At 36.1% G+C, this 25,857-nt stretch overlaps 1 protein-coding gene across 2 annotated transcripts in view; it reads right to left on the bottom strand.

Moving 5' to 3' along the window:
- MACROD2 (mono-ADP ribosylhydrolase 2) overlaps positions 1–25,857 on the bottom strand; it is a 2,040,087-nt gene that overhangs the window by 584,490 nt on the left and 1,429,740 nt on the right. For both annotated transcript variants that reach the window (XM_081290808.1, XM_081290809.1), the window contains exon 7: positions 23,109–23,139. In XM_081290808.1, the coding sequence (XP_081146934.1) occupies positions 23,109–23,139 (31 nt within the window). The remainder of the gene's footprint in view (positions 1–23,108; positions 23,140–25,857) is intronic.

Below are 25,857 nucleotides of genomic sequence, written 5' to 3'. Positions count from 1 at the left end.
AGGGTAGGCGGAACTGCGACCCACCAGCAGATCAGGCCCAGCGGCCTGCTGAGGGGCGGAGCCGCCCCCTCCCCCCGCACCTGCAAGGTAGGCGGACCTGCGACTCACCAGCAGGTCAGGCCCAGCAACCTGCGGAGTGACAGAGCTGCCCCACGTGCCTGCAGGGTAGGAGGACCTGCAACCCACCAGCAGAGCAGACCTAGCGGCCCACCAGCGTGGTAGACAGATCACGCCAATTGGAGGAGGATCACAGCCACTGCCTGCCCTGCAAGGGAGATTTTTCAACTATACAAGAGCAATATAAATAAATAGAGGGAAAATTTCAAAAACACAACAGTTTCACCAAGCAGAAAGAAACGCGAGCAGTATGAAAAGACAAGGAAAGAAAGGACCACAAGCAATGCAGGTCAACTCAACTCTAGAAGAGGTAATAGCTGCAACAGATGGAATGTCAGATAAAGAATTCAGGATATACATGCTTCAGATGATCTGGAGTCTCAAGGAAGACATGAGACAGCAAAATCAGACAATGAAAGATCACTTTGACAATGAATTATATAAACAAATCCAAGAAGCAAAAGATCAATTACCCAGGGAGATAGAGGTAATAAAAAACAAACAAATAGAAATCCTAGAAATGCAGGAAGCAATAAACCAACTTAAAAACTCAATTGAGAGTACTACCAGCAGAGTAGATCACTTAGAAGACAGAACATCAGACAATGAAGACAAAGTATTTCAACTTGAAAAGAACATAGACAGCTCAGCAAGACTGCTAAGAAACCATGAGCAGAACATCCAAGAAATATGGGATAACATTAAAAGACCAAACTTAAGAGTCATTGGGATACAGGAAGGAACAGAGCTCCGAACCAAAGGAATAAACAATCTATTCAATGAAATAATATGAGAAAACTTCCTAGACTTGAAGAATGAGACAGAATCCCAAATCCTAGAAGCCTACAGGACATCGAATGTGCAAAATCATAAGAGATCCACACCTAGACACATTATAATGAAGATGCCCAACATACAGAATAAGGAGAGAACTTTAAAAGCTACAAGAGAAAGGAAGCAGATTACATTTAGGGGTAAACCAATCAGGATAACAGCTGATCTTTCAACACAGACTCTGAAAGCTAGAAGATCCTGGAATAACATATTTCAAACACTGAAAGAAAATGGGTTACAACCAAGAATCGTGTATCCGGCGAAATTAAGCTTCAGGATGGAAGATTAAATTAAAACCTTCCACGATAAACAAAAGTTAAAAGAATTTGCAGCTAGAAAACCATCTCTTCAAAACATCCTTGGCAAAATATTACAGGAAGAGGAAATGGAAAATAACAATGAAAACCAACAATGGGAGGTAGGACAGTAAAGGGGGGAAAATAATCAAAGAGGAAAACAAATCAGGTTTAGTAACATTAATAAACAAATATGGCTGGAAGAACAAACCATATCTCAATAATAACCCTAAATGTTAATGGCTTAAACTCACCAATTAAGAGACACAGGCTAGTTGAATGGATCACAAAACAAGACCCAACAATATGCTGCCTATAGGAGACGCATTTGATAGGAAAAGATATACATAGACTGAAGGTGAAAGGTTGGGAAAAATCATATCACTCATATGGACTGCAGAAATAAGCAGGAGTGTCCATACTCATATCAAATAAAATAGATTTCAAGCCAAAGTTAATCAAAAGGGATAAAGAGGGACACTACATACTGCTCAAGGGAACCATACACCAACAAGACATAACAATCATAAATATATATGCCCCAAACAACGGTGCTGCTATGTTCATCAAGCAAACTCTTCTCAAGTTCAAGAGTCTAATAGACCACCGTACAATAATCATGGGAGACTTCAACACACCTCTCTCACCACTGGACAGATCTTCCAAACAAAACTTGAATAAGGAAACTATAGAACTCAATAACACAATTAACAACCTAGACTTAATTGACATATATAGAATATACCACCCAACATCAAGCAGTTACACTTTTTTCTCAGCAGCACATGGATCCTTCTCAAAAATAGATCATATATTATGTCACAGGGCAACTCTTAGACAATATAAAGGAGTAGAGATAATACCATGCATCTTATCTGATCATAATGGAATGAAACTGAAAACCAACGATAAAAGAAGGAAGGAAAAATCATGCATCACTTGGAGAATGAACAATAGGTTACTGAATGATCAATGGGTTTTAGAAGACATCAAGGAGGAAATTAAAAAATTCTTAGAGTTAAATGAAAACACAGACACAACATATTGGAATCTATGGGACACATTGAAAGCAGTTCTAAGAGGAAAATTCATTGCTTGGAGCTCATTCCTTAAAAAAAGAAAAAAACAACAAATAAATGATCTCATACTTCATCTCAAAACCCTAGAAAAAGAAGAGCAAAACAACAGCAAAAGAAGTAGAAGGCAAGAAATAATTAAAATCAGAGCTGAAATTAATGAAATCGAAACAAAAGAAACAATTGAAAAAATTGACAAAACTAAAAGTTGGTTCTTTGAAAAAATAAATAAAATCGACAGACCCTTAGCCATGCTAACGAAGAGAAGAAGAGAGAGAACTCAAATTACTAGCATACGGGATGAAAGGGGCAATATCACAACAGACAATTCAGAAATACAGAAGATAATCAGAAATTATTTTGAATCCTTATACTCCAATAAAATAGAAGATAGTGAAGGCACTGATAAATTTCTTAAGTCATATGATCTGCCCAGATTGAGTCAGGAGGATATAGACAACCTAAACAGACCAATATCAATTGAGGAAATAGAAGAAACCATCAAAAGATTACCATCTAAGAAAAGCCCAGGACCGGATGGGTATACAGCAGAGTTTTACAAAACCTTTAAAGAGGAACTAAAACCAATACTTTTCAAGCTATTTCAGGAAATAGAAAGAGAGGGAGAACTTCCAAATTCATTCTACGAGGCCAACATCACCCTGATTCTGAAACCAGACAAAGACACTTCAAAGAAAGAAAACTACAGACCAATATCTCTAATGAACCTAGATGCAAAAGTCCTCAATAAAATTCTGGTGAATCGGATACAAAAAATATCAAAAAATTTGTGCACCATGATCAAGTAGGATTCACCCCTGGTATGCAAGGCTGGTTCAATATACAGAAATCAATAAATGTTATTCACCACATCAATAGACTTAAAAATAAGAACCATATGATCATCTCGATAGATGCGGGAAAAGCATTCGACAAAGTACAGCATCCCTTTATGTTCAAAACTCTCGAAAAACCAGGGATAACAGGAAAATACCTCAACATTGTAAAAGCAATCTATGCTAAGCCTCAGGCCAACATCATTCTGAATGGAGAAAAATTGAAGGCATTCCCTCTAAAATCTGGAACAAGACAAGGATGCCCTCTCTCACCACTTCTGTTCAACATAGTTCTCGAAACACTGGCCAGAGCAATTAGACGAAATAAATTAAAGGCATAAAAATAGGAAAAGAAGAACTTAAATTATCACTATTTGCAGATGACATGATTCTATACCTAGGAGACCCAAAAGGGTCTACAAAGAAACTATTAAAGCTAATAAATGAATTCAGCAAAGTGGCAGGATATAAAATCAACACGCATAAATCAAAGGCATTCTTGTATATCAGCAACAAAACCTCTGAAATGGAAATGAGGACAACCACTCCATTCACAATATCCTCAAAAAAAATAAAATACTTGGGAATCAACCTAACAAAAGAGGTGAAAGACTTATACAATGAAAACTACAGAACCCTAAAGAGAGAAATTGAAGAAGATCTTAGAAGATGGAAAAATATACCCTGTTCATGGATAGGCAGAACTAACATCATCAAAATGGCGATATTACCAAAAGTTCTCTATAGGTTTAATGCAATGCCAATCAAAATCCCAACGGCATTTCTTGTAGAAATAGAGAAAGCAATCATGAAATTCATATGGAAGAATAAAAGACCCAGAATAGCAAAAACAATGCTAAGCAGGAAGTGTGAATCAGGCGGTATAGCGATACCAGATTTCAAACTATATTACAGAGCAATAGTAACAAAAACAGCATGGTACTGGTACCAAAACAGGCGGGTGGACCAATGGTACTGAATAGAGGACACAGTTACCAACCCACAAAACTACAACTTTCTTATATTTGATAAAGGGGCTAAAAGCATGAAATGGAGGAAGGATAGCATCTTCAACAAATGGTGCTGGGAAAACTGGAAATCCATATGCAACAAAATGAAACTGAATCCCTTTCTCTCGCCATGCACAAAAGTTAACTCAAAATGGATCAAGGAGCTTGATATCAAATCAGAGACACGGCGTCTGATAGAAGAAAAAGTTGGCTACGACCTACATACTGTGGGGTCGGGCTCCAAATTCCTCAGTAGGACACCCATAGCACAAGAGTTAACATCTAGAATCAACAAATGGGACTTACTCAAACTAAAAAGTTTTTTCTCAGCAAGAGAAACAATAAGAGAGGTAAATAGAGAGCCTACACCCTGGGAACAAATTTTTACCCCTCACACTTCAGATTGAGCCCTAATATCCAGAATATACAAAGAACTCAAAAAATTAGACAATAAGATAACAAATAACCCAATCAACAAATGGGCCAAGGACCTGAACAGACAGTTCACAGAGGAGGACATACAATCAATCAACAAGTACATGAAAAAATGCTCACCATCGCTAGCAATCAGAGAAATGCAAATCAAAACCACCCTAAGATACCATCTCACTCCAGTAAGATTGGCAGCCATTATGAAGTCAAACAACAACAAGTGCTGGCGAGGATGTGGGGAAAAGGGTACACTTGTACATTGCTGGTGGGACTGCAAATTGGTGCGGCCAATTTGGAAAGCAGTTTGGAGATTCCTGGGAAAGCTGGGAATGGAACCACCATTTGACCCTGCTATTGCCCTTCTCAGACTATTCCCTGAAGACCTAAAAAGAGCATGCTACAGGGACACTGCTACATTGATGTTCATAGAAGCACAATTCACAATAGCAAGACTGTGGAACCAACCTAGATGCCCTTCAATAGACGAATGGATAAAAAAAATGTGGCATTTATACACAATGGAGTATTACTCTGCACTAAAAAATGACAAAATCATAGAATTTGGAGGGAAATGGATGGCATTAGAGCAGATTATGCTAAGTGAAGCTAGCCAAGCCCTAAAAAACAAATACCAAATGTCTTCTTTGATATAAGGAGAGTAACTAAGAACAGACTAGGGAAGAAGAGCAGGAGAAGAAGACCAACATTAAGCAAGGATGAGAGGTGGGAGGGAAAGGGAGAGAGAAGGGAAATTGCATGGAAATGGAAGGAGACCCTCAGGGTTATACAAAATTACATACAAGAGGAAGTGAGGGGAAAGGGAAAAATAATACAAGGGGGAGGAATGAATTACAGTAGAGGGGGTAGAGAGAGAAGAGGGGAGGGGAGGGGGGATAGTAGAGGATAGGATAGGCAGCAGAATACAACAGACATGAGTATGTCAATATGTAAATCAATGGAAGTGTAACTGATGTGATTCTGCAATCTGTATACGGAGTAAAAATGGGAGTTCATAACCCACTTGAATCAAAGTGTGAAATATGATATATCAAGAACTATATAATGTTTTGAACAACCAACAATAAAAAAAATAAATTAAAAAAAATTGTTCCACAATCTCATATCAATCTTGGTAACATTAATGATACTAAGTGTTTAGATGTTTCTGTCATGGTGTTGGTTGGTTGGTTGGTTGGTTTCTAAGAGTCCTCTCAAGGCTTAGTGATGATCATGAACTCTTCAGTCAGTTATTAGCCAAGATTATATGGAGGATATGTGTGATTCATTTTAGTGCCAATGGGAACTTATTCAGCAATGTTTCATGTAGTAGGCCCTATGCTAGATGTTGAGGAGACAGGGATGCCACATGGTCTCACCTCACTGTTAACTCAAAATCTAGACACTAGAGAGTTGCTGTAATTAGGCTGCAAACAAAAAAAAAATAATGTGTACATCTAACAGTAGTCTTTATATAGACAAATCCTATAATGCAAATTAGGCTGCAAACAAAAAAAAAAAACATGTGTACATCTAACAGTAGTCTTTATGTAGACAAATCCTAAAATGCAAACGATTTGACCAATCGTTAAGCAGCATTAGAAATTGTCTCCTACAAGGAAAGAAGACCATATGCAGAAATATTACCCTGGAATAATTGCAAAGGGGATCAATACAAATCAAAGTTATAGCTCTTTATAGTAAAGAAAAAAAAACGCTTCATTGTAAGTAGTATAAAAATAAATCCTTGAGATGAAGTATAAGAATTCTAACTTACTTTATGTCCATGTTGTGAAATGTTTCTCCCATTTGATTTCTTGAAACTCACATTTTCTATTCTCATAAAATAATATTGTACCTTGTACAGAACATATCCAAAATGTTTAAATTTATAGCAAACAATCACAGAACATTGCATTTACTGGAAAATATATTTGTTCATTTAATAAGAATATATTAACTACCATTCATCAAAAACTGTGCTAGGACCTGGGAAGTAAGAGTGAACAAATCTAGACAATAGCATTTGTAAAATAATTACCCCAATAAATGTAAAATTTCAATTGTCATGAGCATTGTGAAGGAGATTCACAGAGCTCAATGAGAATTGGCAATAAATTCAGATGGGTGCAAGGAGGTCAAGGAAAGCAAACCTCCAGAGATCATGTTTTTGGTGTTACCCAGATGACAACAGAACAATAAAAACCCTCCAGACTACAGGTGCCAACAGCTAGAGCAAAGGCCTGGTAAGAACACCATTGGCTGAGTGCAAACATCTAGAGAAGTGAGGCACAAAGTGAGGCTTCAAGTCTATGTTGAAAGCTTTGTCTTTAAGAAACTGTGCTCAGATTTACAGACAGGACTTCCCCAAACATATCACTACTGGGGAACTCTCCAACTTTTTACCTTGCAAGCAGTAGGAATGGAAATTTGGTAACTTTTCATGGATAATGGAGAGTTCCCAGCCTGTAAAAGGGTGTTGAAGAAAAAAGGAGTGATGAGGAATCTGAGTATGGGCATGTAGCTTCTAGGACTGTAACCAGATGAATACCATGGCCTCTTATTAGCATAGAAATTTGGTTTACACCGGCCTGGCCAAGTCTCTATTTACCATCTTTGTTTTCTTCTAATGGCATAAGAGATAAGACAACTATTTCTTACTATTGGTCACTTCCCTGCTAGATTATTTTCTTAGCCCACCCCACTGAAAGAAAACAATCTCACTGATTCTATTCACTTTTTTTTTTCAATTTCTTAAGCAAGCACACCATTTCCTGAGGTTTCCTAATTATGGCTACTGCTAGAATAATTGCAATACACTGGAATTATGAAGGTGAGGACCAGTTTAACCAACATGGAAGTTCCACTGGACACTGACTTCATTCCTAGAAAGGAAGTCATGTGGAGATTTTGGTGCACCTGTGCCAGGAAGTGGGATGAAGGCTGCCAAAGTGGCCAAAGTAGTCCTGAGGCTGGAAGAGAGCCTGGTATGAAAATAATTAGATAAAGCCTCATCTTCCCACTTACTTCATCACTGTCAGGAGCACTAACTCCATCTGTGATGAGTATTGCCTCAGTTGAGACACAAGGTGGGAAGCAGAAGGAGTTGGAAGTGTTAGGAAAGAAAAAAAAAATCTAAGTGGAAACATTAGGAATGCAAAGATGTTCTTGGACACAGATGGATCCATATGTCCCAACTCACCTTCTAGCTGATCTCTGTCTGCCTGGAAATGGCCACCTTGCTACCAGCTTATGGTCCACTTGCTTTAGCTCTTAACTATTTCCACTTCTTCTTTCAGCTCTTCTCCTATGGCATTTTTTTTACACTTGCCATGTTTTCTATTTCTTATCTCTCTCTATAATTGGACAGTGGTTTGGAGAGAGGTCCACTAGGTGGAATAGACTGGGATACTTCCTGCATACCACACATACACAACCACCTAGGTCCCAGTATTGCCTTCATCATATTCAGAGAGATCTAAGAAAAACATTTTGAGACATATATTTTTGCATTTCCTGGATCCCCTGATGCATATCACTGTTTTATCTTGGCAATGAGGCATATTTTCATTGTTTTATGAAGGATGGGAAAAGCTGATGAGTCTTCATTTCCTTCTATGTACAACATGGGAAAACAGCAACGCTGTGCACTTCTCCTTCTCACTATGGATGAGAGAATAAAATAGTTGCACAGTTGAAAAAAAAATTTGAAAGACTGTAATTTAGGATGCTAACCTTTCCCTATGGCAATGCCGGCAGATCTTTATGGCTTGCTAAGGGAATCAGAATTTGCAGAAGCTTTAGTGCAGAAGCTTTAGAGCCCCCTCAGTTGCTAGTGATCACTCTCACAGGTTCCTGTAATTATATGCAAGGGCTGGCATTTGCAAGGTTGGTTGAATGGCTGACTTTTCAAACTAGGGCATTGGCAGTGTGCCAGAGGCACCATAAACCACAGGATGAGCACCTTCCTGAGGGTTAATCATACAAGAAGATTTATTGGAGGAGGCCTATAAAATTACTTAACTGGTAAGCAAGGTAAAGCATTTTGTTTTAAGAACATTGTGATATACTTCTGCTTTAGAATATAATATGTAGTTTCAACTAAAAGTACCCTCACTTGCATAGGCTATACCTAGAAGCCCTGATAATACAGATGCATCAACTTTACCTATAAAAGGAGCTTTGATAATAAAATAGAAGTGCCAGTATGAACAAAGAAATGTAGATGTGCAGGTATTTTATGCATAAATTCAGTGTTTATAAAGTAAAGATGGTGAACTCAATGGCCTGATATGGGGATAATCCACATAAACAGATTTATCTAGAAGCAGCAGTTGGAGTAAAAGAGAAATAAGCGGGAGTGGGGTTTCTGAGAAAATAAGGGAGTCATGACCTTTATTGGTATAAATCTTTGTAACTCTTTAATTATGGAAGGGCCCCAGTTCGATTCCTTTCTTTTCTTCTTATAACAGAAGGCATATATTGATATTATATACATTTCTAACATGAATAAACTTGAAATTAAAGTTCAAATAAAGGGTTATCAGATAGACCTCCTGGACTATAATCTCATCCATCTGAATCCTAAATCTCCATCCTTGCTACTACTCTGCCCTATTGGGTGAACAGGGCATCGATCACAGTTTTTATATGAACAAGCTAGACATTCCTAAGCAACTCTTAGTCTCATCTTTTTCAGCCATAAAAATATGGATCAGCTATGGCTACCAAAATGGCATCCCTTTCCAAGAACCCATCATCTTAGAAGTAAAACAAACCAAAAAAAGAAAAAAGAAAAAAGAAACTTACAGGGTATTTTGGGCAATGAAAACAAGTTCTGGGCTTCTTCTCTCCTTTAAGACAAGTGGGAAGGTAACTATTATTTACTTCCCAAGGTTTCCTGAGAAGGAAGTTTAAAAATCAAATCCAGCACAGAAACTAGACTTGAATTTGTACATAAGAAGCTGCTGTCTTACAACATGGAACTTCACTTTAGAGAACACAGATAACTACAATGTGTCTCTCTGGTTGAAAGCTTTCAGAGAAGATAAAATGTTTCCCTTCCATTATTATGGCTTAAATAAATTAGGGAACTGAAAGTACTTAAAATGAGTTGACTATTTTTTTAAATAACTGGCTACCATGGTGGAATGATTCAGAAAACTTGACACATGATATTATAGGCTTTGTTTCCAGTTGAACACGCAGGGTTTACCATAGCACCCAGAAGCATCTGAGACACACGTAGCTTTCAAAGCAGGAACAGAAGCAAGCCAACACAAAGTGAGGAGGCTCTTGTGATAAGGGACTGCTGATTAATGTCATTCAGAGCACAAGTAAAGCCTTCTTCCAACAGCCATTTATGCAACCGTAAAGATAACTGTGATATATGTGTATTAAGAATTGTAAAGCAAAATAAGTACATGTATAATAGCAAAGGAAAAAGCTTATAAATAAATTTTAAAAGATACTGTTGTAGAATCTAGGTGATAGTAGTGAATGCAACACAAAATTACTGTGCCCTTAAGAACTCAGAGGAATGGGAGAGTAATAATAACAATAGCAACAGTAAAATAAAATAATATTACTATTAGCAACATTAGTAATAACAATTGTTAAATGTATATCTGTGTATGTCTGATACCAGAATAAGCACTATGATGTTTTGTATAATTCAATTTTTACAACAATCCCGTGCAACAGGCATTATTATCCCCATTTCACAATTGAGGTTATGGAGGCATTAAAAGATTAAGTAATTTCCTGAGATCACATAGCTAATAAGAGACTGATTCAGAAACATAAAACTATAGGATCCTGAAACCCATGCCCATAGGTACATTGATACATGTTCTCCTTCTCCAGTGTTGCCTGGACACACTAATGCAATGATACACAAAGACTGGTTATACACAGTGATACAGATCGTGTTTCAGGAAACCTGCATCATTGTATGGGCAGCAGAACACCAGAGCCATCAGGGAGAGAGAGACAGAAAGAAACTGAGGACCAAAGAATGGAAATGTATGTTGTTTCAGGATTAAGAATTAACTATAGAATGCCATGGTATCTCATTTATCACTTACATATATAGGTATATCATTTCACCTACATCAACTTCTTATAAGAATTATTCATAATAGCAAAAAAGTAGAAACAGCTCAAGTATCCATAAACTGATGAATGAATGAAATGTGATAGATAGATAAAATGAAATACTAATATGAAGGGATAAATGAGTGCTATATGTGGGTGAACCATGAAAATGTTATGCTACATGAAAGAAACCAGTTACAAAAGGCCTCACATTTTAGGATTTCACTCATATGAAATATCTAGAATAGGCAAATATATAGAGACCAGGAATAGATTAGTAACTGCCCAAGGCTAGGAGAGAGCAGATAAGGAGTGACACCTAATATGGGGTTTCTTTGGGGGCTGATGAACATTTTCTAAACTTAGATTATGATAATGGTTGCAGAGTTCTGTGAATATACTAAAAGCACTTTAAAAAGAAAACTTCATGTTATATGAATTATATTTTAATAAAATTGCTTTTAAAAAGTAGGCTCTGTTATTAACTGACTTTTCTGTTATACCTATCAAAACTAAATGAAATCATTCCTTAAAGGAAGTAAAAAACTAGGAAGCCAGAGTGTGACCGATGTCAGTGGTTACTGAATCTGAAGTCTGGTCTTTAGAGTAGAGAGAACAGGTCAATAATATCTCCTAAAATTCAAATTATACCAATTTGTTTCTTAGTTGTTCAAGAAATATTTATTAAGATCTTTTCTGCATGCAGCACTGTTCTAGGTGCTGAAATATAATGAGGACAGAACTTAGAGCCCAGTTTCACATCTAAGTCCCAATTACCAGCATGGGAATCTTGAATAAAGGGAAAGTGAATGCTATCAAAACTGTAGTTGCATAGGAAGAAGACACAGAAATGTTAGGTGAAGCCAGATTAATTTAGGACATTTAGAAAAGAACCTAGGTCAACACATTATAGAAGTGAAGCAACTCCGTGTTGATTTTGTTAATTTCAATTCAATTTGGAGTCACTCTTGGGCGCTCTCCCTGTGGATCATGGCTGAAATGGGAGACAAGGTAGGAATTATTATCTTCAGTTATAAAGATTCTAAAATGACTTCCTTTGACTATCCAGGGGTTATAGGCTCATATTCATTTAATTATGGGTTCTCTTACTCTAGTATTTTCACCCAACTGTGATCAGATCCTGCCCTAAACTCAGTCACCCTGGAGTTCTTAGATACACAGGATGTTGATCCATCACTGCTCAGGGCCCATCACTTGTTTATAGATGATGTAGCCCCAGGGACTTAGTGGATATATTAGACAAATAAATTGCAATTGATTCCTCCAAGGATTTTGCCTTCCAATGGGCAAAATTTAGAATATAATAAAAGATGCAATTATTTATTTACCCTCGATATATTGATTTCAGTTTCCACTGATATTTCTAAAGTTTTTTCAAGGGATATGATACCAAAAAGTATTATAACTGAAGCATGATCTAAATATCTAAATACTTGGGCTAGCAATGAATGATAAGTTACCATTCAGATGCCTTCAGATTTCCACATATTATACAGATGTGGTGGCACATGCCTGTAATACCACCAACTTTGGAAGGTTGATTCAGGATTGAGAGTTCAAGGCCAGCCTCAGCATCTTAATGAAACCTTGTTTCAAAATGTAAAAAATAAAATAAAAAGGGCTGGGGATGTGACTTAGTGGTAAAGTGCCTCTGTGTTCAATCCCAGTACCAAAAAAGAATTCCACGTATTCAAATTTATAAGGGTGTTTAGGATAATAAAGACATTTTAATAAGGTTGATGCTATTAAAATAACTAAATATTCTTGCAAAACACGCACCCATTCTGGGTAGGTGACATCCCCCCTAAATTATCTAGGAGTGATCTATTTGGTTTGGTTTGCTTTTCTTTTCCCCTTGAGTAGTGGAATCTAGAAGTTCATCAAAATGCAATGTCCTCCTTGCTTTCCACATAACAGAACTGTAGTAACATACATGGATTCTAAGCTAAACTAAATTTTGCTACTTCCTCTGCAATTAGGTAGCTTAGTCACAAAATAAATTTTTCTCTGACAAAAGGTAAATGAAAATACTCAGTATTACTTTGAGTCCAGGGACTCTGAAATCCTGAGTGTGCCTATTGTGTACATACACACACAGAACCAGAGTAGTTAAGTCAATGAGAACAATGGCTTCAGGAAAGCAGAGCAACTACTTGATACCCCAGTAGATTTCTAGCTCCTTGAATGATGGAGTGGAAAAACAAATCCTTCCCATAACCAGAATGCTTGCTTTGGAACTGGTAGGAAAAAGAGAAATAAACAACTATAGTCACTAAGCCACTCTATTTTGGAGTTTCTTTGTTACAGCAGCTTAGCTTTGCCCTAACTAATATAGTCTCTTTCAAATGCATTTCAAGATACATTTTAAAAATAGAATCGTTGACTAAAAAGGATTTGACATGAAAATCACTGTCCTGAGGAAATAAATATACTTGACTTCTCTGTCAAAATTATTTTTGAAGCCTTTTCTAAAGAAAGCTGAGCTATGTTTATTTAAACTCACCCTTCAGATACAAGTACGTACAAGGAGCATGAAAAAGGAGTGTCTTCCAAGATTGGATGAGAAAAGCAAGCAAGCACATAGAAAAACTTCAGTGATCACACTGAAGTGTGGTCAATTCTTACATACTCTAAAAGAGTTCTTAAGGGAGATCTTAATAGAACTCCTATTTTTCAAGGTGTCTAAAGATAGTCTCAGAGTTATTAATAAATGGATATAGTCTGCAGTGTAGTAATAGAGTTTTCCTGTCTTCTTAAAAAGGCTTAATGTTTTAATGCTTCTTCTATAAAGAAGGTCATTTTTTAAAAATATAGCATAACAATATGTGGCAGCATCTGAGGAAGGAGTGGGTTGGAACTCACTTAATCCTTCTAGTCCTTAGTCAATTTTTCATCTTGACACAGTTGCAAGAGTGACCTCACAAACAGTAATAATGTTGTAATCTTTATGATTTTTTTAAAAATTAATCTTTCAATTAACCCTCCAAATAGTCCAGTTTGAACAGAACATAGGGAGATGGATAGTAGTTTCTCAATGCATCTGCAATACTAGAAGACTAAGTTTTTCAGGATGTTTATTCCTTTCAGCAGAAACTCTGCCTAGGGGTCTTACTGTTGTTATTATATACTCTGAACTAACGAATATTATCTCTGGATACCTGAAATTATTTTCCAATGTGAAGATAATACTTTGGGTTGCTTAGACTGATTTTCTTTTTACATTAAAGACCCATGGGGTTTTGAGACAGCAACAGAGGAATGTGTACCACGTGTTGTGGAATATATCCAGTAATGTATATGTGCCTGAGCACATTGACTTAAATTGTCTATTTGAATCAGAAGCCCTAGGAGGGTTAGAAACAATGTAATAGCCAGAATTTTGTTGTCTCAAACTTTCTATTGCCTCATAAGGGTTATCTCATAAAATTATTTTCAAATTTGATATAATTGAAATGAGTTTGTCCCCAGCACTGCATTTCCTCAAGGGAAGTAAGTTACACTGATTCTAAATGTTACTTTGCTTCGACGGCCAGTGATTAACTCAAGGATTTCCAAGAGTGATAATGTTTCCTATAGTGGAAATAATTTAACAAGGATTAAAAAAATAGGATGTCAGAAAAGAGATTTTTATGAGAGGGAAAAGAGTCATCATTAGACCACCTGAAAGGAAGTTTTCAAAGCAAATGGAAATATCAAAGAGAAGAGAAGAAAGGACGAGGAAGGGGGGGAGGAGTTAGGGAGATGAAAGAAAAGGGTGCATATTTTTGTCAATTTTCCTCTGGTTCCCAAATGCATTACATAAGAGAACTATTCCAGAAAGCCCAGAATTGCACAGCTATCGTTATTACATAGTCTCAAATTCTTCAACATTTAAAGCTGACAGAGGAGGGCATGGCCCTAGAGTGGTCATTGGAGAACATCTTACTTCTTTTCCAAATCATGTCTGAATTAAGACAGACGTACCCCAAAATATTTGCCATGTAAATAGAAAGTTAACAAAACATCACATTGGTCTCCTTTTATACCATTAGAAGCAAATTTGGATATAAATGAAGGATTCAATTTTAAAGTCGTGGCCTGGCAGCATTTGGTGGAAACTAAAGGGAAGTCAGGGGATTTGATAGAAATAGGCCTTCTTTGTTAATATAATGAAGTATAATGAATAAATATGGGAGCTGCTTCAGCTAAGTTATGTCACACTTATCTTTTTCTTCAGATTTCCAGCTAATAAACTCAAGGTCTGAAATAGAATGACAAACTGTACCTGGAAAGAAAACTTCAAGGTTTTTTTGTTTTTTTTTTTTTTTTTCTCCAGAGAGAATATTTTTTCAATCTTCAAATACTCAAGAGATACACTTTTCTGCCTGTACTTCATATCTGTTAACTGTAGTAACTATCATAAAATGGACTGAAATTATTTTTGCTATTTGCTTCTCAGTAAAAATTCCTTTGGCATGTATCATGTCTAGCCTCTTTTGTTAAACATATTAGCACCAGAGTGTCCAAATGGAGCTCAAAGGGCTGAAGGCATGCACAAGGTCTGAAATGTCCATCAGGGAAGCTCAAATATGTCCCTCCGAGACTGGTGTTGAGGCCAATTCAAAATTTTAACAGGAATCTGGATTCCCAGTAAGCCTCACCTGGATCTATTTTTCCCAAAGTAACAGGGCTTTCTTTGGTATTTTGCCAAATGTGGCTTTTAATCCTGAGTGTAAGCAGGCAGTCTGGTGACCTGTGCAGCCATCCTGGAGACATTACAACTGGAGCAGCCCCAGCAGCTGCTGAAAGTCAGAGTGGAAAAGTATGGTTCCTCTTCCAGGGGAACTTCAAAGGAGGTAGGGTCTGTTCTAATGGTGTCTTCTCCTTAAATCAGGTTGAGTCACGGGGTGGGAATTCTTTAGTCTGTATCCTGCAAAAAGGTTCAGCTGATTTCTCTGCATTCAAGGTTTGCCTCCATAAAACTGAATAGTAGGAGGATGCAGTTTCTGCTATGGCCATGAGGACCCCCAAAGTGCTGGCAGTGGACCTGAAGGACCCAGTCCATTGTGAACACGGTGGTGCTATTTTAGTTTTCACAGATGGTAATTCTCAGTGTTGAAGTTACATGGATATGTGATCTTCTTGCCATCACATAACCAAACTCTTGCAAAAAAGACAGTTCTACCATACCCAAAATTTACATAGCTAGGACTACAGAGGTTTTGTAGCCATGAATCTAAAATTGAAGGCAACTCCAAAGCAAATAGGTATCTGAGAAATGATGGCTGTTCAGGAAGTACACTCAGTCTAAGGCAGTCAGAATAGGCTTACCAGCTGACCTGTCTGTCCAGCTGAGTAAATTCTTATGGTCCCATTTTACCTAAACAGAGTTTAAACCTGTGATACACACAAATACCATATCCAGTTTAAGAATGCTTTTTTAAAACATATTTATTTTCCCACAGATATAGATTTTTGCCAATTGAAAAAATTCCAACTGGGTAGAATGATTATAGAAAATGATATTTTTTCCCATAAATCTAGAATAAATTATTTTGAATGTTTCACCATAAAGAGGTGGTAGATGTTAGACAAAATGGATATGTTGACCCTACTTTGAACACTGCAAGATGTGTATGTGTATCAAAACATCACATGATACCCTACACATTTTCATGATTTTATGTATAAGCTAAAACATAAAAAGAATTTCTAAGCACTAGGTATGTAAAGAAGATGCACAATTGAATCCCTGACTCTTTACAGAATTCCAGACTGACTGTAAGTACAGAATATATAAGCAAAAATCCATGGAACAATAAGGGAACATTTGATAATTGGCTAGATACAAATGCTTAAGAATTTCAGAAGAAATAACACTAAGGTTGGCATATTTAGGACAATTTCCTGGAGATTAAGCTTTAACCTGTTCAGATGTTCATGGTATGTTTTTATTTGAGGCACTGGGCTAGACAGAAACCAGTTGTGATAGTGATGTGTGTGTGTATGTGTGTATGTGTGTGTGTGTGTGTGGTGTATTTGTGGTATATGGTATATAATTCAAGAAAGGCCCCAGGATTGAACCTTATTATGTATATGACATGCTCTGAGATTTGTTAGATCATACTTTGTGTATCATTGCAACACAAAGATGTGTCATATGGGTGAGTCCCAAGAAATAACTCAAAGTATATTGTGGAGAAATCACTAATCTAGAAAAAAAGTTGAGAAACTAATAATTTCTCTCATCAAAGAACTTCAAAAATGCTACAAACTAAATCCTCCTTTTAAAGATGCAAAGGCAAAGGAATATATAAATATCTTAGCACATCAACTCATCATATCTCAATGAGAAACTTCTTTTCCTCCCTCTAACAAATTTTGAAAACATTACTTTAGGATGATATGTAAAGTGTCCATTGTTCAGGCTAGGAAGAATGAACATTAACCTGCAAGTAATGGAATGTAATCAAAGGCATCTGAGCAGATGGGAAACATGTACCATGTGAAATTTTTGAAAAATTAATCTATCAAGGTTTGAAGTACAGACTAAGAAGGGCAAGGAGTGGGACCAAAAGATTATTCTGGAAACTTGCTCAGAATCTACTCTTGTATGATTTATAAAGAGTTGGGAGTTTGCTTTTCTTGATCTTTAAAATTTTTTCTTTGTATACAAGGATGACTTTTTTAAAAAAGTCTTTATAAATGAAGGAAGAGGAGCAAGAATCTGAAGAAGAGCAAGAAAACAATTGTTCTATGATGTGTGGATCCTGAGAAAGCACCAAAGATGAGTCAGAAAGCTTTAACTTTACAAAGACCATGTGAAATATTTTTAAATTGCCTAATGCTGAATGATCCATAAACTGCAGAGACTTAGAGTGATCTAAAAGTTCCTGCAACAGGATGTCATGGGGCTGAAAATAAAACTAGGTGTTAGGCTCAGTGGGACTAACCAACGTGGCACCTAAATTAGTCAGCTTTTCAATGGTGTGAACAAAATACCAAATAATAAATAACTTAGGAGAGGAAAAATTTATTTTGGTTTATGATTTCATAGATTTTAGTCCATGGTTTAGTTTAGGCTGAGTCCATTGCTCTAGGCACAAGGTGAAGTAGAACACCATAGCAAAAGGGTATGGTAAAGAAAAGCTGCTCCCTTCATCGTGGCCATAAAGCTGAGAAAGAGGGGAGAGGGGGCCAAGGAAAGATGCACACTTGGGGCATGCTCCCAGTGTCCCACCTCCTCTAGTCATGCCCTACCTGCCTATGGTTACCCCCCAGTTCATGTATTCAAAGTAGGATGGACTGATGAGGTCACAGCTCTCACAATTCATTCATTTCACTTCTGCATTAACATAGGAGTTTGGGGGGACTCTTCATATGCAAACTCTAGTAGCACCTCACTTCTGAGGGCAAATTGAGATGAGTAGCTAGAGTCTGAGAATCATATTCCTTGACATGGTGAAAATGGACACCTCGGCCCGAGATCCAGAGGAGAGGCCCACCTGCCAAACTCGGCCTGGACATAGGGAGGAGAGGCCTGTCCTGGACCCAGAGATACATGGTGAGCCACCCTGCACTGAGGATCCTTATTCATCAAAGCGTGGCTCCACAGCCCAACATCAGGCTGCCACTGCCACAAAACCGGAATATCACTGCTTGTATCAAGGACCACAGTAAGGACCTGGTAAGATATCATCAAGGTCCCTGTGAGCCTGTCTGCACCAAAAGTATCTCTACTAGGGGCGATAACAGTTATCCTGTTGCTGAGGTAACAGGGAGTCTTGAGTGGGGTTGCCTATCTCTTATTTCTCCTACTAACAGCCAACTTCATGTGATTACCCTCTCCCTAGTCATATAACCTAAAACCTCCATATTCTCACATCCTACCTCATAAATATCTCAGCCAATCCCCTAAACCCCCCTTCTACCATCAGAAACTATAAACCATTATGCAAACCTATTGACTATAAGGTAGAAGATAACCGAACTCATCATTTCTGATTATAGTGAAAAAACTGTAAATGTAAAAATAGAAGCTGATACATGGCTGCATGTTGGTACATTGAGTGCTCTAATATTGATCTCTCCCTTAAAAGTGAGGTATTGGTAACCTACAGGGACAGTATAAGACAATAGGGCAGAAGCTGTCATACCTCAGCTCTATATTGCAAGAGAGGAAAACTCATAGCCATCATGAAAAAACAAGGGAAGAAAGTGCCCCCAAACAAACCAAGATACCATAACAATAGAACCCATATGATAGCAAAGTAAGTGAAATGTCAGAGAAGTTCAGAATATACATAACTAAAATAATTGTGGAATTAAAGAACAACTTAAGTGAGCAGATACAGGCAAAAAATGATCACTCCAACAAAGAGATAAGAGAGCAAATACAAGTTGCAAGAGATTATTTCAAGAAAGAGATACAGATATTGAAAAAAACAAATAGAAATCCTCAAAATGAAAGAAGCAATAAACCAATTAAAATACTCAATAGATAGCATCACCAAAAGACTAGATCACTTAGAAGACAGGACCTCAGACAATGAAGACAAAATATACAATCTTGAAAATAAAGTTGACCTCCCAATGAAGATAGTAAGAAACCATGAACAGAATATCCAAGAATTATGGGATACCATCAAAAGAACAAATTTAAGAGATTTATAGGCATAGAAGGAGGTTCAGAGATTCAAACCAAAGGAATGTGCAATCTCTTCAATGAAATAATAGCAGAAATTTTTCTAAGCATGAAGAATAAACTGGAAAATCAGATACAAGAGGCCTATAGGACACCAAATGTACAAAATTATAACAGACCTATATCAAGACACATTATAATGAGAATGCCTAGCATGCAGAGAAAGGATAGAATTTTAAAGGGCACAAGAGAGAAAAATCAGATTACCTATAAGAGAAGACCAATTTGGATCTCAGCAGATTTTTCAACCCAGACTCCCAAAGCTAGGAGATCCTAAAACAACATATAGCAAGTTCTAAAAGATTATGGATGCCAACTAAGAATCTTATATCTAGCACAATTAAGCTTCAAATTTGACAATGAAATAAAAACCTTTCATGATAAATAAAAGCTGAAAGAATTTACAGCAAGAATGCCTGCACTATAGAACATTCTTGGCAAAATATTCCACAAGGAGGAAATAAAAATAACAACAAAAATCTGCAAAGGGAAGAACTTCAATAAAGGAAAAGCCAACCAAAGTAGAAACCAAGTCAAGCTAAATATTACAAATAAACAAAAATGACCTGGTAATACAATTCATGTCTCTTTCAACTCTTTTTGATAAATTTTCACACATAAAAATTTTAACTATAATATCATCTAATTTTTCAGGTTTTGGTTTATTTCATACTTTTTGTTTTCTGTTTCTCTTCACAAAGTTATACAAATATGTTCTTTAAAAGTTTTAGCATTTTATATGTTATATTTTAATATATAATTTATCTGGTATGTGTATATACATTGCCTGTGATATGAGATGAGGTATATTTTACTCTCTTATAATTTAAAATCCATTATTCAAGATTCAAGGATGAAAAAGACTAATCAGAGTAAAAAATCGTTTAGTAAGGTATTTATAAAGGTAAGGGCAAAGTTGAGGGTAACTAACAAATTTTATGAAGCACCTTTCATTCTGTAAACTTGGAGAGGTAGGAAGTGAAATAAGAGAGAGCCATTATGAAAAACTTGTAGGAGAAGGTGACATGACTGAAGTTATGCCCATCAAAAGCAGGTAGAAACCATCTCACAGTCTTATAGGGAGTCTTATAGGGAGGAATAAAACACCTCATTCTACTCTTGTATATTCTAAGTTCATCGCTTTGGTGTCCATTTCTGATGGAACTCAACGTAACAAGGGGACTTATCATGCAGCATACAGCATATGCCTCACTGAAAGGTGAAAGATGGAGAAAGGAGCCAATATGGCAGCCATTGGTCACATGAGGCCACTGAGTATTTGAAATGTGTCTAGTCTGAATTGAGGTGTACTATGTGTTAAATAGACATTAGATTCCAAAGAGTTACTAGGACAAATAAAATGAACATGAAATATCTTACTAACAAATTATTTTCTTTGCAAATTTTGTTGGTAATCCATTGGATTAAATGAATTAATATATAATTAATTTATCTATTTGATTAAAAAAAGAACTAAAGGAGAACAAGGTAACATATTCTGTATCTTGATGGTAGTACTATATATCCATATATGTATGTTGTCATTTTTTATATTTGTGTTATCAAAATTTATATAACTATAAAACTAAGTGGGGTAACTTTTACCATATATAAATTATATATCAACAAACATGACTCTGAAAATAAATCTAGTTCATTAAGTGTTTTAACAGTATTGGGCACATACTAACAACCCGATAAATAATGGATATAATTATGATTCATTAAAACAACCAGCATCAAGCTGTTTCATAGTGGAGTAGTGAGAGGGAGCATGGGAAGAATAGACAAACTTTAGATAGGGCAAAGGGGTGGGAGGGAAATGGAGGGGGCATGGGGTTAGAAATGATGGTGGAATGTGATGGACATGATTATCCAAAGACACAAATAGTTTGAATATACTTTGTATACAACCAGAGATATTAAAAAATGTGTTTTATATATGTAACATGAATTGTAATGCATTCCGTTGTTATATATAACAAATCAGAATAGAAAAAAAATCCTCAAAAAAAAAACCCATTGTGAAAATGACTAAGGTTGCTGCTTGGTGATAGTCCTTCAAACTAGCTCTTGAGACCCATTCTATTGATATCCTAACCAATAGTCTTCACTTTTCTCCTTTCATTCACCACAATGGGATACTAAACCAGTTATTCTATTTTGAGCCACATGACTCCCTCTAGAGAGAAATCCCTGCCCTACAGAGATCAAAGTTGACTTTGATCCACTTGAGATTTGATACATGTCTTACAATACATTCAGGAGTATCTGATTTTATGGTCCCTCCTCATCTTCATTTATTTTTTCCCCTTTCTAGCCACTCCCTTTTTTTAATAGTATATCATGTTAGATAAATTCTTCTTTTGAAGTTCTTCACACATTACCATAAGATTCTCAGACATAAAACAGACATCAAAAATCTGACAAGGTAATAAGCAAAGAAAAAAGTGTGAAAAGTATTGTTTTAGGCAGTTGGGTCTTTGTTAAGGAAAATTGAGACTGGGATGAAAGTACATTCTCAAAATGAAAACCATTTCTGCAATATGGTCTGGTTTGACTCTGGATACGATGAAATAAAGGGTTGGACTCTACCAGGCAAAACTTTGCATGTAATGCTTCCTTTAAGAAAATATTTAAGATTCATAACTACATGTTTGGGAGGCAGGAAGAATGAGCATGATGGGGATAATTGTGCAGATGGTCCAGTTTAGCCCCCTCTAGCCCATTGTATATCCTATTTCTACAAAGTTAAATCCTAATATCTAGCATAGAATCTGGAGAGGAAGAAGGTACACCTGAAATCTTTAAGTGTGTGACCAAATCCTTCACCATGTGATTTGATTGAATCCTACATTTTCCATGTTCTAAGACCTTAAAAAAATAATAGATTAGGAAAAAATAAATTTCCGACATTTTCCATCAATCTAGGCAATTAATTTAAACTATCTTTTACAGATTTTTTGCAAATTTTATTTTCCTGCTAGGGTCTGCCACATAAAATGTTTAATATATTTTTCTTGAATAAGAAGCCCATAAAATGACAAATATACCCCATTTTTACCTGAATATTGTAAAACAGACTTATTAATGGTCTGGGACAAAAAGCATAAAACAGTATCACTATATGTAAAAAAATATTTAAAGAGTTTTAGACTAGAGAAAACAAGTAATTAGACATTTTTGTTTCATCTACAAGTGAAACACACACTACTTAAAACAATCAATCAATCCAAGGAAAAATTTTTACAGCTTATTAAAGTTCTTTGCTTTTATCAAGTCACTTTAGATTTTGTAAAAATCTGAAGATGCATGCATATGCATCTGTATGCATTTTAATATTTCTATTACTTTGCAATTTGCAACAAAATAATTATAGAGCTAGGTTTGATGCACATCATGCTTTTTCTGAGATAAAACCTGACTTTATTACAGAAAACAATGTAGAAGTCAATCTCAGTAGAACAATTTTTTTGCTTAACAAAAGCTTCAAGATACAGTGTATTAAATGATTTACAAACTCAAGAACAGAGAAGAAACTGAATAGCTTCTGAGATTCCTTAATGGGTTTTGACCTGCATTTTCAGTCTCTTTAATTCAAAATAAAATATGTTCATCAGAGAACCTCTTATTTTTGCAGTTAAATTGTCCCCCCACACCAATTTAACAATAAAAAGAGAAATACAAATATCATCAAAAGCTGCACTTACCATAAATGCCTGTGGAGATGCAGGGAAATGCCTGTGAACAAACCACAAAAATAACAATAAATTTTAAGGGAAGGCTCTGCCAGACATCATCTATCTTGACAATTGTCTTGCTTGATAATAGGATACCCTCTACTTGCATCCTCAGAATAATAAGCTGGAGTAAGAGATACTAGAAATGGGGATGTTCGATTTTCTTTATCTGCAATTCCACCAATTCTTAAAATCCAACTGTTAAATTATCAGGAAACTTGTGAGCCATTTGTTAAACAATTAGTATTAAGAAATTACATCACATTAATCTCCAATGAAATAGATTATATTAAAAAAAGATAACCAATAATCAGAGTTCATTCTTTCTAATTAGTTTGTCACATTTAAATATTACTTATGCTCTGGAGATTATTTATGTCTATCATATTTGTACAGTGGGAATACCACATAATGGTTGCTCCTGAGACTCTCTGCTCAGCTGTGTATTATATGATGTTGCCTTCCTGGCTGGAAACCTGAAATCATTAGTCAATATTCATGTCACATATCATGGACCAAGTGAAACCAGGCTACAGATATACAATTTTGGTAAACTTTGCCAAAAGCATTTGGTGAAAATCTATTGTCTATTTAAAATGTATAATAAGAACTATTCTGTGTTTTATTCTTATATGTAAATTGCATATCAGGAAAATTTAAAAAAAACTTATATAGTACATATGCAGTTTTTTTTACTATGAGAGCTGATCTTTAAACACTCACTGACAATTACTTTTTATATCATATTTTGCTGAGCAATATTTTTTTAAAAATTATTTAAAAACATGGATGAACAAATGCAAATGTACATTTTACTTTAAATTGGGCTTTATAACTGTAGAAAGTGATCTGGGTGTGGCAATGTCTTTTCCCTATGCACTTCTGTGTAAATTCAATCAAGTTGTTTTAATCCTTCTCATCTTCATGTTTTTCAATTGTATAAAACCCTCAATATAGAAATGTGTCATGGCATTAATGATAGAATTTTTAAAAAATTCTCTGCTAGACTGTGAAAACTGTAGCTGCTGTTCACCCTAACAACTAACATTATTGTTAAGGTCAATAACAATTAATAACAAAATATCTAAGTTGTTTTTCTTTCTATCTTTGGGTTAATGTGTACTGGATTTTATTTTCTATAACATTTTATAGACCAAATGTTTATTTCTTTTAGATGGTGTCTTACTGAAATAACCAAAATTTGTGTGATTTTGTTTTAAAGAGGGTAATAAGTGACTCTATTAAGCTCAAATACATGTTCATAAAATGATAGATTTTGTTTTCTGCTCCTGCAGAAAATTTTACTAGTAAATACTAACATTTACAATAAAAATATAGGACAATTTCAGGGACATAGTTGATGCCTTTTTTTATTGTATTGAGCTGTTTTGGTTCCAGGGTTATTTTTATTTATATACTTACTTATTTTGTGGAGCTAGAGATAGCAAGAACTCTACCCTTGGGCCATCCCCCAGCTACCCTTCACCAGGGTTCTAGAGGTATGAATATGAATCAGAAGGTTCTTGACTAACTTAGTTTAACCCAAATGACACAGAAGCTAGAGTATGACGCAAATTATGAAAACACAGTTGTCTCTTTACACATTCACCCAGTTTACCAAGAGGTCATAATCTCAGTATCAACTGCAAGCTCACTGGAAGCAACTTGTTACTCATAATAAAAGTTCAGAGTTGGGGAATGATCTACTGAAATACAAACTAGAGAAAATTCAGGATTATCTCTATAATTTGTATTGTGTCACTCATGTCCCACTGCACCTTTGAAGTTCAATAGAGAGAGGTAAGCTCACAGCTCAAACTCCAGGAATTCTATGGGAGCAAATTGAACATGTGAGCATCGTCCTTTGGGATTAGAGAAAAAGAAGGGTTTGAGAACTGCTACATCAAGCCACCTAGGAACAGGGGAGACAACAATTTTCCTCTACTGACTTGAAATTTTACAGCTGGTGCTGAGAATTGAATTGACATAACACAGATCATCAGGAGAAAGTCATACAAATTTATTTAATACAAGTTTTATGTGGCATTGAAGTTTTCATAGGAAATGGGGACCCCCACGATGCTATTAGAGTTAAACCCTTGCATGCCAACTTGAACAAAGACTAGTGAGTTGTGAAAATGTGACAAAGAAAAGGGGCATGGGTAGAGTAGGCAAGTGGGTGGAGAAGTCACTAGGAAAACAAAGTTAGTTTAGCATAGATTGTAGATATTTCCTTCAGCCTCAGCTCCTGGTCTTTATTCTCCTTCTGGTATAGGGACAACATATCTCATATCAGAATTTCATCTGTTGCTTCTAAGAGGGAAATTAAAAATGTTCTTTTACCAGAACCTTCAACTCAGAGGTGGAGGGGTGTATTTGGGGGTGATATGCTTTGAACACCTTCAATGGGAAAGCAGAAGATAATACAATGTTTTCAATAAGCAGACCCACTTTAAATCTCACATCAGTGTCCTTCCAGTTCATGAGGTGGGGCAGTTTCCTTAATTGCTCTGAGTTTCCTACCAAACTACAAATGAGTTTCCTCATTAGTAAAGATATGTCATGAGACCCACCTCCAAGGGTTTGCGGGAGTCTTAAAAAGAATAAGGAACAGAGCATGGTGTCCACAAGCAGTAATATCTTGAACTAATAATGATTCCTGGAGTGGACACAGTGATGTTGCCCACAGTGTCTCAAAGAGGGACTTGTCCAAGAGCAG

The sequence above is a fragment of the Spermophilus citellus genome (genome assembly GCF_964194105.1).
Source record: "Spermophilus citellus genome assembly, chromosome: 4".
Taxonomy (NCBI): Eukaryota; Metazoa; Chordata; class Mammalia; order Rodentia; family Sciuridae; genus Spermophilus; species Spermophilus citellus.
Note: the sequence above shows the minus strand (reverse complement) of the source record. Positions and strands in the feature narration are given on the sequence as shown.